Source organism: Chenopodium album, chromosome 2 (genome assembly GCF_948465745.1).
Source record: "Chenopodium album chromosome 2, dcCheAlbu1.1, whole genome shotgun sequence".
Classification (NCBI taxonomy): domain Eukaryota; kingdom Viridiplantae; phylum Streptophyta; class Magnoliopsida; order Caryophyllales; family Amaranthaceae; genus Chenopodium; species Chenopodium album.
The window spans coordinates 2,106,183-2,118,574 of record NC_137835.1 but is presented as its reverse complement, the minus strand read 5'-3'; the positions used below and the strand labels follow the sequence as shown (position 1 = coordinate 2,118,574).

Below are 12,392 nucleotides of genomic sequence, written 5' to 3'. Positions count from 1 at the left end.
TACCCTATAATGAATTAATGAGTGTCGTCAGCCAATCAGCCACATATAAAAAATTTGTATTTTAAGTAACACTCTCCCCTAACGGCTAACAGATTACCTAACCTCCTAAATAGAATTGGGCCGCATTTTGTTTTAAAGTCCATACAATACAATCAAGAAAGAAAAAAAAGTCAGCCCAAGCCCAAATACTTTATTATTCTGATACGTATTTATTTGTCTGAGATTTTTCAAAATTTTCTCTGCTCCCGCCATTAACGTTTTTTTATCAAGTTAGAGAGAGAAAGAGAGAGGAGAGAGGAGAGAGGAGAGAGGAGAGAGGAGAGAGAATGGGAGATTTGAAGAAATGGACGGTGACGTACACAAAGCATGTGAAGCAAAAGAGAAAAGTTTATCAAGATGGCAGTCTTCATCTCCTTTCCAACAACAAGGTTTCGTCGTCTTTTTTCTGTTTTACAATCTCTAATTTTCCGATTCAAATGATTTGTTTTTTTTTTTTTTTTTTTCCATAATTTAATTTGATTTTCGGAGAAGAAATATGTGCGCGTATATCTAAATTTTGAATGATTACGATTATTCGTTTTTTTTTGGTAGTGAAATTGCAATACCTAGATTGTTTCCCGCCCAAAATTGAAGAAATTAGGTTATTTTTCCCTAATTTTTGACAAATCATTTTCAAATTGACTTGATTTAGCTGATCAACTAGTTTCGCGAGCATGATTAGCTTAATCTTCTGTGTCATATGGACTAAAAATCATGTAATTTGAAGTTACTGATGCACTACAATTGTTTAATTTTTAGTAGAATTAATTTAATTTCGGAGCAAAAAATGCGCATAAAAATTGTCAGATATATGATCGATTTCGATTTTTTATTGTTTAGCGAAATCGCAGAACCCTAAATCATTGGCGCGCAAATTTCAATTAGCTGATTTGGCTAATTTTCCCTAAATTTTGATAAATTGGCGTCAAATTGACTCGATCTAACTGTAATCCACTAGGTTTTCGACTATTTTTGGCTAATCTTCTCTTACATATACTGGAAATTATTCAATTTGAAGTTACCAGATAATAATAGTTTGTATTTTCTTAATAATTTAGTTATTCTATCAAATGTCCAATTGGTTTAGAGAGTATTTCAGAATTGATTTGGTTCTGAACTGTTGCATTGTAGTCTGTTGGATTGTGGAATAATTTCAATTGTGAGCTACCGAGTAGTCGAGTACTAGTTAGTTTAGTAGCTGGTTACTGTAATACCGCCATTAACTTTTAGTGTGGAATGTCTGTGGAACAAAAATTTATTGGCATAATCAATTAACAGGTGGTGCTGTATGATGAGGGTGAGCAGCTATTAGACACTAAATTCTTGACGAAAGATGAAGCAGTGAAATCAGGGGATTCATTAACATTTGCTTCATTTCTTGTTGATATTGGTGATCCTGAAAACAACTGCAATCCAATATCCAATCCAAAGCCCAAGTACGAACGTGATGTTAAGCCTCACGAGAGAACTCAAATGCCTCAAGGAGAGAAATTAAGACATACTTTTACTGGTTAGGAATAAGGAGGAAGTCCTGTCCTGTCTTTGGATTTTCAGCTTTAAATTACTAGACCTTATATGATTCTCATTTGCTATTGTTTCTATTTTCTAAGGTAGGAAGCCTAATACAGCAGGAAGAAAAAACACAACAGTCTGCTTAAGTCCGTCTCAGAAGATTATCAGAGGTTTTTACTGTTGCTTTTCATGTCTACCTAAGCTTGATATTTTGTTAAGTTGTTATATATATATGTCATGTAAAATGAATGATTTTGAGAATGCTTTCATTAGAGATGTGTGGGACAAGGAAGTGTTATGTTAAACTTCTGTTGCAATTTGTCATTAATGTCCTTAACATATATTTAGAGCAACTTATAGCTAACTAACGGTAGCACATTACAGTGTTCAAGAAAAATGAAGTTCTCAAGTATGGTGCACACAGCCCAACAAGTCCAGTGACTCCATCTGCTAAAGGTTTGCATGTACATATGTAGCCACCTCATAATTTGTAAATTTTGGCATGGATGTGCTACTTTATTTTTGTCTGTTTTGTCAAGTATAAAGTCTAAATATTCAAGTTTTTTTTCTGAAACTATTGTTCTATATTTAGTACCAGTTCACTAGTTTTGCTGATACAACATAGCACTAGCAGATAGACTAGTGCACCTTTTCCCTCAGCAATCTTGGACTTCCACAATACTGTTAAAATTTTGAATTGCTGAGGCACAAACTGGGACTTCATGCATTCTAGTCTCTCTTAAGCTGATGCATTTCCCCTCTTTCCTCCAGCTAAAATCCTTGTCTTGCATTGCAGAGTGGGAAGCATTGTATACAACACAACTTACACAAAAGGCCAAGAAGTATCATGATGGCTTCATACGCATGATCTTTTGTGGTTCACAGGGGAGACAGGTTCTATTATATTCCATCTCTGTATTATTTTACGACAATGAATTTGAATTGCTGCAAAAACACTAGTGAGTAAAGCTTGATGAAATTGAATACATAAAGAAAGCATGTGTACAAATATTGTTCAAATATATGTTCTAGTGCAAAAGTACACTTTCACACGCTCCGTGAACCATATCTCTTATGGTCAGTGAAATGTTAATTGTTATGTGAGTAGTACACTGATATAAAGTTGTAGACATTACAACCTCACAACCACCACCTAATGTGTGGCTTGGTTGAGGAGAGCAACTTGTATGCATTCTTACCGCTAATCAGTAAGCTGCTAGTCCTATACATAAACCTTCGGATCTGTGGATTTTGAGTGGAATAGTTTAGAAGAGCTTTTAGAGCAATGTGCTACATAACATAACAAATTTAATGATTCCAATCTATGTCACTCCAGTTTTATGGATACTAGATCAAGCCCTGTGCCACGCACAGTTTTTACAAAATTTTACAATGAATTATAATATTAATTCAAAATCAATCAAAAAAGATGTATTATGTTATTGATTGATTCATTTTTCAACCTGTCTTGACTCTGATCCTTCTATTGAGAATGAACCTGTTGCTGGTGATAGTGATCCTTCTTTCCATCCTGAAAAAATATTTCCCCCCTGCATTATCTTAATTGATTTTTAGAGGGTAGACTGAATCAATTTTTCTGTTTTGCTTTGTTAATCCTTGTCTCTTTGCTGTTTACATAGACCCCTTTCTCGTCTCCTTTCAGATTATGCTGTATGACTCCAGCAAAAATCAAATAGATAAGAGATTTTTGAAGAAAGATGAAGTTATCAATTCTGGTGGATCATTGACATTTGATGCTCATTTGGTTGATATTGGAGATCATGTGGGGAACAGCGGAGATGACGCAGATGTGAAGATAAATGAAAGACACAGCACTTCTACTGAAAAATCAGAGATACTTTCTGGTCGCCAATGGCAAAAGCCGTTTAGTGGTATCTGGCCTATCTGCATTCCCAGTTGGACCCTTCTGCCAAATGATTTATATAATCCCAAATTTATGTGATATAAAAGCATTTTTAGCTAAGCTTTCAGGCTGCTACGGTGTTGCATTCAATTTGACCATACCAGAGCAATTGGCTGAATTGGTTATTTCCTCTGATAGCAGATTTTTCGGCTTCAAAAGCAAAAAAAAGCAAAGAATCTACACTGATGGATCAATTTGGTTCTGGCAATTCCGTTGGGATAGGTCTGTTGGCAGTTACTTTCTATAAATTATGCATTAGTAGTAGAAATTATTTCCATATTCCAGCCTTGTTTTCTTTCTGGCATGTGCTAAGATATAATGCTAGTATATTTTCTTTATGTTCATTGGTTTCTAACCAAATTAGAAGAGATCATCAAGCTTCCAGTATGCATATCTTTGTTGTGAACTTCTTTTGCTGATGAATAAGTTATGTGACATCTATGCTTGTTTCCAAGCTTATATTGTTTACTCAATCACCACTTGCAGGGAAACCTCATAATACCAAACATGTTAACTCTATTGCAAGACGAATTGGATTTGATACGATTAAAGAGAACACTGCTTCTCACTCGCCTATACGTGATGGTATGTAGGCTCTACCTCTTTGCACATTGTAGGCAATCGGGCTTCAACCTTCTCCTCATAGCACGAAAAAAAAGGGGAGAAATTAAGTAATGGAATTTTGTTACTGTATTTGATTCTAAACCTCTTTAAAGTAGAATGCCGCAAAGAGGTGCTCTGCTTTGGCCTTTGCCTTGTATTTTCTTCTTTATATAGTCCACGGATTAATGGAAAAGGGTGATAGTTATTGATATTTGTGCCTGTGGTTTCGTAGCATTGGGATCTGGTCTGGGTCGCTCATGCCCGAGCTGCCGAGCATGAACTTGTGGGTGTCAGTCAACAACTCAACAATACATGTAGACTAGTTGGAAACTGATTGAACAGCTTTTTAAGCCTGTTATAGACATCACCTGAGTCCTGATCTATCTCAAGAGCAGTTACTTTATTATTATAGCTCTCTAGCACTAGCAGTTACACCAGTTTCTGATTTGTTTCTTCTTTTGCAGCCAATCAAATTTTATCAATTATGAGGAAACCTATTACTCGGGAAACCCTTTCCACTGTCAAAGATGCTCCTGTGCAACAATGCCCTTCAAGTGCTTCAGAGCTGGTTCAGTTACATGATGACACTCAACCAAGTCAGACATTTGACAGTTCAGTTCCAGTTGATCGCTGTCAAGTGCTAGAGGCAGACCAGGCAGTGGAGAAGCATAACAATGAGAAGGCTGCAGCTGGCGGATGCAGTAGCACATTTTCTGAAGGCAATTGTAATAACCTTGAAAGGCCAGATTCCACAGAAGGGACCGAAATAATCAGAACCAATGCATATGAATCTCCTTGCAAGCACAAATCTGCTGCTGAATCAAGTGTTGATGAAATACCAGCTGTCCTACAATCTTCTAAAGGCAAGTTTAGCCTGACTAGCATGCAATTTACGGCGTTTATGATATCATCAGCACTATATCACCTTACTTTAAACAAAATCTGACAGAACTTCTTCAGGAACAAGCTTCATTGGCAGTCATTTATCAGTGGTTAGTGAAACTACAACCTATCAGGTCTGCAAACTACTCAGGAATCCTCAGCTTTTCTAAAATTTCAGGTCTTATTTAGTTATTTATAGTATAATTTGCTAAAGTTCACCTATTTTATGTTCTTATGTAGCCATCTACAAAGTTGCCGAAGACAGACCCAAAAAGTAAAGAGCAAACAGCTTCCACCAGAGACATGTCAAAATGGTTTGGTAATCTGGTTGGCATGAAGAAACCGAAATCTGTGAACACTGAAAAGTCAAATATTACAATGGACTGCCCAAGTTTCGATTTGGGAATTTAATGTGAGTTTGCAACGTGCAATTATAGCTAATCTTGCATAACTTGCCATTTTTTGCAACAAGTTGTTATAGTTGGTCTTGCATAACTGGTCATTTATTAGCTATTCGCTTTACTAATGTTTATAATTGAACAGGTAGCTGTTGAAAAAAGAAAGAGGGAATATAATCAGTGAAGGAAAAGTATCTGAATTGCAGTACACAAAACCTGGATTTCAAACCCATCTTTAGATTATATACCAATGCATTATTTTAGAAAATTCCTCAACTCTAAAAACACAGGGCATTGTGTTTTTCAAAAAGCATTTACGTAGTATAATTTCAATTATTCCTTGGTCCAGCAAGCAAGTTTGGGCAATTTAAAACTCGATGATAGGCATGGATGGTTAAACGAAAACTAATGTTGACATAAATACTGGTAAATATCTTCAGATTAAATATTGGCAACACAATAGAAAAGAGATAAATCACAGAACATTTGAAAGAGAAAAGAGATCTTAAGAAAGCAGACAACAAAAAGGTTAAATGCCAATTTTAATTGTTACTGCATGAGACCTTTCAATGCAATGCTAAAATCAAAATACAAATCACTTCGGCAAGCATGTGTGCATATGCACCTTCTCAGGCTCAACTAATCCTGTCTACAGGAAGTAGTAGGCTGTGCATTAAAACACCTTGCATCAATTGCTGCACTGGATATAGAACTGTTTAAAGCTAATCCACTACACGATCCTCTCGAGTTCCCTAGCATAACTGAGGGTTTGGTTGATAAGTAGCAGAGATGGAATCTCCTTGCATGGTGCAGATTCTTTTGCCTTCTGGAAATAAACACACCCACCTTTGATTTCCCAGTCAGGATGTTCCTGGAAGCGACATGTAGATTTTTTTGGTTAGAATGAGTTGTATTTAATCAAACAGATAAACCATGGAAGTGCGAAAAAAGACAGCGCAAAATTAGGAAGAGCATGCAAGTGGATAAAATTCAGACTAACAACTTAATAACATTCAGCAAACAGGAGAATCATCTAAAGCAAATTAGAATTTCTGCCATTCAAGTGGCTAAAGTTTCAACCTATTTTAGCAGTAGACAATATCACAGCCAATCTTTTCATGGAACACAGCTTACATACAATAGTTTCCCTTAACAAAAGTTGCTTATTCAAATTCTTTAAACATTTAGTTTGTGTAATTGTGGCAGAAATCACGCATCAGCTCTGATCTTTCTCAATCTATTGAACTAGTAAATGGAAAACCCCTCAACCACAAGTCTGTTATGCTTACCTCATTGATATACTCGAGCAAATCCTTGTCAGATGAAAATAGCAACAGTTGTTTAGCATCATTCAGTGAAAGAGAATCATATGCCTTTTCACTGCATCCAGCAATTTCATCTCTGCATTCATAGAGAATGCATTAAAACCAAGAAGCATAACACGGACATAGAATGCCACCCCATACAAGAATAAAATAGAGGCAAAGTTACAAATATACAATCACACAGAGTCATACAAGAGGAAATACCTCACAGTTTTCGCCAACAAATCCATGAAGTGCACGTAAGTTTCATGAGGTACAGACTGTCTAGCACTTAAAACACGGTTGTATGCTCCTTCCATGAAGGACTGCTCCAGCTCTACAGCATGTTTAATGCAGGGATTATCCAAGGCAGTAGATGAAAGCAACTCCAATTCAGTGTGAAACTCTGCTATTCTGTTTTGGACAAGCAGCCTCAAAAGGTTCAGACCCAAGATTGGATATTCCTGTGGAGATTGCGGTATACGACCCCTGCCCCACAAAAAAAAAAAAAAAAAAAAAAAAAAAAAAAGTCAGCCCTTATCTGTAAAAGTTAAAGAAAAAATTATTATATTGGTACAAAGTTTGTGTAACAAAAGACATGACCTTCAGGTTCTATTTTGGGACCTACTAACTTAACCCACTATATCAGAACCCAGCTGCATACAATGACTTGGTGTTCCCCACACAAGATTTACCAGGTAGTTTAATTTCTGCATAACTACTGTTCAGGTTTGCTTTTGAAGGTGGGTAGATTCCCTTGTCGATTCATTCAATGAGTTATTCTCCTTGGACAGGGCGATAAACCATTTGAATAAGACTTCAGGAGCAATGAAAATTATTCAAGGAGAAACATTCTCCTGTGTTTGTGGGACTGTTGCAATACCACTAAGTAGGGTGACGAACTCCATTGCAGACTTGTTAAGATAAGCAGTCACAAATTTCTCAAAATATGCCAAGCAAATTGAATCAATGCAGCCTGAATTTCCTAGCCTACAATATTTTCTTAGCCTTCTGGACAAAACACAAATCAAGTGTGACCAGACACTCAGATAGTGCAAAGTTGTAGGCCAAAAAGAACCAGATGGGTTTGACTCAAACTGTATCAAAAGTGACAAGCCAACAAAACATGTTAATGGAAAAAGTAGTTATGCCCTTATTACACCTCAACCTAAGGGGTGGAGTTGCACTTTTTCTCTGTACATCAGAGAAATATTGTAAACTCTCTCAAGTTTCAACAACTACCAACTTCTCAATACAAAGGCCTCAAATATTTCTATTATGCTACTGAATATGAATTGCTACCTCTTCCACTTCCCATAACTTTACTTTTTATCAGGTAAGACAGCATGACAACGAAGAACACAATTTATCACCGGTTTACCTTTTTTTTTTCTTTTTTTTTTTCTTTTTTCTTTTTTTTTTTTTTTGAGAAAAATCAGCAGTTTACCTGAGGAGTTGGAAGAGAAAGGGATTGGATAGGGAAGATTAAGAACACTATGTTTGTTCCAAAAGCTTAATGAACACAATAGTATTCCTTAGTAACTGAGCAGAAAAAAGTACAAAATTGAACACCATTTACTTCATTTTCAGTTTTCAGAGTACAATTAAGGTATATTCAGATCCACAGAGATAGTTTGCATATGTCATTAACTCAAATTTCTACTGAACATCTATTGCTTAAGAACCTTTTGTACAATTTGAGAGAGAGCTACAAAGGAATTAAAAGAAACATTATCTGAATTGTCATTTCAGATTTACCTATTTAGGATTTCTTCGGAGCTTCAATAATTTGGCAAAATTCAGAATTTGAAACAACATTCCCAAGTATAGATTACTCACAACCATGTTAAAAGGATTTCTATACTCGGTGACAATCAAAGAATTGGAAGACCAAATAGGAGGATTAATCCTACATGTCAAAGCATAAGGGGAGTTCCCCGGTAACCCAATTCAAAAAGTAGGGGTTTTCATCACTTGCATAGTTAGTTGCATATCTAGGGTATACCTAACACTACCACTTGAAGTAACCTTGCCTTGAGTTAGATGAGAATTTACCTGGCATCAGTGTAATAAGGTTTCAGTTGGCAGAAATCCCTCTCAAATGCTTCCTGATCCTCCATCTTGACACTTAGAACAACAGCATGCTCATAGATATCCCCTAAAGATAAATCAGGAAAAGATTGTAAATGACCATAAGTGATAAACTATCAAATATTGAAGGAGAAAGATGGACACAATAAGGTCAATAGAGTTACTTGCTAAGCTCAATTCATGAACAGCATTTGGTGTTGCTTCAAACAATGGAGGAAGGCTTCGGAATTCTGTAAGTGATACCTGCAAAGCACAAGTAAATTGGTCAAGCATGCCAACCATGCAACTAATCTTATTTGATGAAGGGACTACTACAATTGATCTACATGATCAGCAATCATACTTCAAGAGCACTATCAAACATATGCTCATCTAAAAACTCACACGTTCCTCTCTAATCAGCCGTAAAAGAGCATGCCACAATGGTTAAGGAACAAAGTCAACATTCACGGATAATGAAAAATCTATGTAGCAAAAATATGCTTTAAAATTGTTTTCTAATGGTATATGGAATCTTCAGATTTCCTCCCATAACTTGATTTAAAGATCTCTTGTGCTTTTCCTTCCTTAACATATACCATGCAGTGATGTAGGTACTTGCGTTATAGAAAATAAGAAAACTAGACTAAAAACTAAGATTCTCATAAATTTCAGTGCTGCCTTCTTTTGTACATGAAAAATAAAGTGTAAAAATACTCACTTTCTTTATCAAGCTGTGAATGATATCCTTGAGCATTCAGCTTACACTAAAGATAAAAATCTCTAATGTACCACACAATATATGCAAAATTGACACAACACAAATACATACACTTACACTTTGTTAGGACGAGAAGGAATTGAGAGAAAGGGATTGAAGGGAACAAGCTCCCTTGTTTGGATAAGGCGTTGGTGGAAGAAAGGGAGGGAGAGGGACGAATAGGCGTTAAAGAAAGATATGGAGGGAGAGGGAGAAATATATTTTCTCTCCTTTAATAAACACCATCCCTCCAATTGGAGGATTTGGAGAAAAAATGGAGATCCACCTTTTCCCTTCCTTTCCTTTCTCTTCTGATTTGCTATCCAACCAAAATGATAATAAACGTGTCAATCAAGTAAATAATTATATTTAGTAGAAAGGACTTCCACAATTGATCATCAAGTTAAGCAATCCATAATTCAGGAATATTATCATCAACCTTAACAATATTTTTAACTACTCATAGAAATCCTCTTTTTTTGTTCTCATTAAACAGCATGACATAATAGTGGAGGAATAACTTCAACATTCTAGGAAACAGCACCTCACAAAAAAAAGAAAGACTTAGTCTACCTTAAGAATTAGGGTTCATAAAATTACACAATGTATTGTTCATCTCATCCATAATCGAATGAATAAAATGCAATGTCCATTTTCTTTTCCTTAATTTGCATGACATAATTGAGCTTCCGATTGGCAAAGATGAAGTGAAAAGAAGCCAATCAATTAAATACACTTCGCTTCAATCTACATCAACCTACAATTCCTTCATCTGTAATCAATATTCGACATCAATAATTTCAACAAACACCAAAAATTCAATCCCCATACTTCGATCCTAACTACAACACAAATACATACACTTACACTTTGTTAGGACGAGAAGGAATTGAGAGAAAGGGATTGAAGGGAACAAGCTCCCTTGTTTGGATAAGGCGTTGGTGGAAGATAGGGAGGGAGAGGGACAAAAAGGCGTAAAAGGAAGATAGGGAGGGAGAGGGAGGAATATATTTTCTCTCCTTTGATAAAAACCATCCCTCCAATTGGAGGATTAGGAGAAAAAATGGAGATCCATCTTCCCCCTTCCCTTCCTATCTCTTCTGATTTGCTATCCAACCAAAATGATAATTAACGTGTCAATCAAGTAAATAATTATATTCAGTAGAAAGGACTGCCACAATTGATCAAGTTAAGCAATTCATAATTCATGAATATTATCATCAACCTTAACAATATTTTTAACTACTCATAGAAATCCTCTTTTTTCATTCGCATTAAACAGCATGACATAATAGTGGAGGAATAACTTCAACATTCTAGGAAAGAGCACCTCACAGAAAAGAAAGACTTAATCTATCCTAAGAATTAGGGTTCATAAAATTACATAATATACTGTTCATCTCATCCATAATCGAATGAATAAAATGCAATGTCCATTTTCTTTTTCTTAATTTGCATGACATAATTGAGCCTCCGATTAGCAAAGATGAAATGAAAATAAGCCAATCAATTAAATACACTTCGCTTCAATCTACATCAACCTACAATTCCTTCATCTGTAATCAATATTCAACATCAATTATTTCAACAAACACCGAAAATTCAAACCCATACTTCGATCCTAACTACAAAATGAAAGCTTCCTATAATCACAAATCGAGATAATCGTGCTCGAATTCAACATCGAAACTAATTACAATCAATAAACCATCAATTACAGCAAAAGCAACACGAAATCTACCATTAATAGCGTATGAAACATAATAAAACCCTAAAAAACGATAAAATGGAGCAAACAAGTAGCAAATTGAACAAAAATTCCACAAAATCTCGTCAATTGATAAAAAAAACATAGTAATTGTATGAAATCACAAAACATTGAAGAAAATGAAGGATCTAGGGTTTAAATTGGAAAGGAAAAAAACCTTAAGCTGAGAAAGGAGACGAATAGAGGTGTCGAAATCGTTGCGCACGGAAGCAGCTTTGAATCGTTCGAAGGTCTGGGCAATCTCAGTGAGTTTGGGATCCATTGTTACGAATTTGCAAATTTCTCTCTCCTCTTTTCTGAGTTTCGCTCTTTCTTCAAGTTCTAACTCAGTTCTTCCTTTCTTTACCAACAAGCCAGTTATTTTGCTCTACTTTAGCTCTTTGGGTTATTTATACCAAAACTGCTCCCTCCCTCACTATAATTAAAACGGTTTGACTATTTACACTATTCATCTACTACTATTAACTTTGAGGATATATTTATCATATAGTATAAAAATGCATACATAATATATTACAGATTAAACCTATGCATTGACATGTGCGTAAGTTAATTACTACCTCCGTTACCTATTATTTGCAGCGAAGGGGTATTATTTGTGAGATATAAAATATTTCTTTATTGTAAATAATAGTTAATGGAGGTAGTATGTCAATTATTTTTGAAATGAATTAACTACCAAACCATAGTAATAATGGAAAATTCTACATGTAATAATGCACAAAATTGATATAACTTAGGTTACTTAGCTACTTCTTAAGTACTTATTAGGAAATATTTAGTGATTTTCTCTAGAATATGTTAGTGGAGTATTTTTGTTTAAAGAGTATTGCAATAAAATATAATGTCGATTACAAAATACGTAGCAAAAAAAAAAAAAATGGAAGGAGTAGTGGATAGAGGTTAGCAATAAAGTAATGATTCTTAATATGAAGTATAAGTGTTTGACAAATTACAAGTTGAAATACTAACATCATACATGTATTGTTTTTTTTAAAAAAAAGTAACAAAAACTTAATAAACAGTCACTGCCTTAAAAGCTAAATAGTTAAAAATAAGATACCTAAACGACACTTCTATTCCTCATAGTCTCTCAAATGCTAACCACTATATTGAACACTACGTCGAAAAA

General features: G+C 35.1%; 3 protein-coding genes across 3 annotated transcripts; 2 read left to right on the top strand and 1 right to left on the bottom strand.

Annotated features, from left to right (window-relative positions):
* The first annotated feature begins 303 nt into the window (after window positions 1-303).
* Window positions 304-2,027, top strand: LOC145606005 (uncharacterized). Its single transcript, XM_081662071.1, has 4 exons — window positions 304-428; window positions 1,318-1,549; window positions 1,650-1,721; window positions 1,936-2,027. Exons 1-4 carry the CDS (start codon window positions 327-329, stop codon window positions 2,025-2,027), a joined length of 498 nt encoding a protein of 165 aa, XP_081518197.1. The 5' UTR covers window positions 304-326.
* A 254-nt stretch (window positions 2,028-2,281) lies between these two features.
* On the top strand, window positions 2,282-5,489 carry LOC145579201 (uncharacterized). The gene is made up of 7 exons (XM_081636452.1): window positions 2,282-2,445; window positions 3,215-3,443; window positions 3,614-3,697; window positions 3,962-4,060; window positions 4,543-4,941; window positions 5,039-5,094; window positions 5,201-5,489. The coding sequence occupies exons 1-7, from the start codon at window positions 2,299-2,301 to the stop codon at window positions 5,369-5,371; spliced, it is 1,185 nt and encodes a 394-aa protein (XP_081492578.1). The 5' UTR covers window positions 2,282-2,298; the 3' UTR covers window positions 5,372-5,489.
* Window positions 5,490-5,779: 290 nt separating this feature from the next.
* Window positions 5,780-11,638, bottom strand: LOC145592620 (26S proteasome non-ATPase regulatory subunit 8 homolog A-like). The gene is made up of 6 exons (XM_081649127.1): window positions 11,418-11,638; window positions 8,918-8,996; window positions 8,718-8,820; window positions 6,888-7,151; window positions 6,648-6,759; window positions 5,780-6,229 (listed from the first exon to the last, which is right to left on the bottom strand). The coding sequence occupies exons 1-6, from the start codon at window positions 11,520-11,522 to the stop codon at window positions 6,089-6,091; spliced, it is 804 nt and encodes a 267-aa protein (XP_081505253.1). The 5' UTR covers window positions 11,523-11,638; the 3' UTR covers window positions 5,780-6,088.
* Window positions 11,639-12,392: the final 754 nt, after the last annotated feature.

Excerpts from the sequence above, each read along its gene's own strand:
- LOC145606005 (XM_081662071.1), top strand. The coding sequence starts at position 327 with ATGGGAGATTTGAAGAAATGGACGGTGACGTACACAAAGCATGTGAAG. Across the intron at positions 429-1,317 it reads ATCTCCTTTCCAACAACAAG|GTGGTGCTGTATGATGAGGG; the intron begins GTTTCGTCGTCT and ends ATCAATTAACAG. Across the intron at positions 1,722-1,935 it reads GTCTCAGAAGATTATCAGAG|TGTTCAAGAAAAATGAAGTT; the intron begins GTTTTTACTGTT and ends AGCACATTACAG.
- LOC145579201 (XM_081636452.1), top strand. The coding sequence starts at position 2,299 with ATGCATTTCCCCTCTTTCCTCCAGCTAAAATCCTTGTCTTGCATTGCA. Across the intron at positions 2,446-3,214 it reads GTGGTTCACAGGGGAGACAG|ATTATGCTGTATGACTCCAG; the intron begins GTTCTATTATAT and ends GTCTCCTTTCAG. Across the intron at positions 5,095-5,200 it reads GTGAAACTACAACCTATCAG|CCATCTACAAAGTTGCCGAA; the intron begins GTCTGCAAACTA and ends GTTCTTATGTAG.
- LOC145592620 (XM_081649127.1), bottom strand. The coding sequence starts at position 11,522 with ATGGATCCCAAACTCACTGAGATTGCCCAGACCTTCGAACGATTCAAA. Across the intron at positions 8,821-8,917 it reads TCATGAATTGAGCTTAGCAA|GGGATATCTATGAGCATGCT; the intron begins GTAACTCTATTG and ends ATTTATCTTTAG. Across the intron at positions 6,760-6,887 it reads TTGTTGGCGAAAACTGTGAG|AGATGAAATTGCTGGATGCA; the intron begins GTATTTCCTCTT and ends CTATGAATGCAG.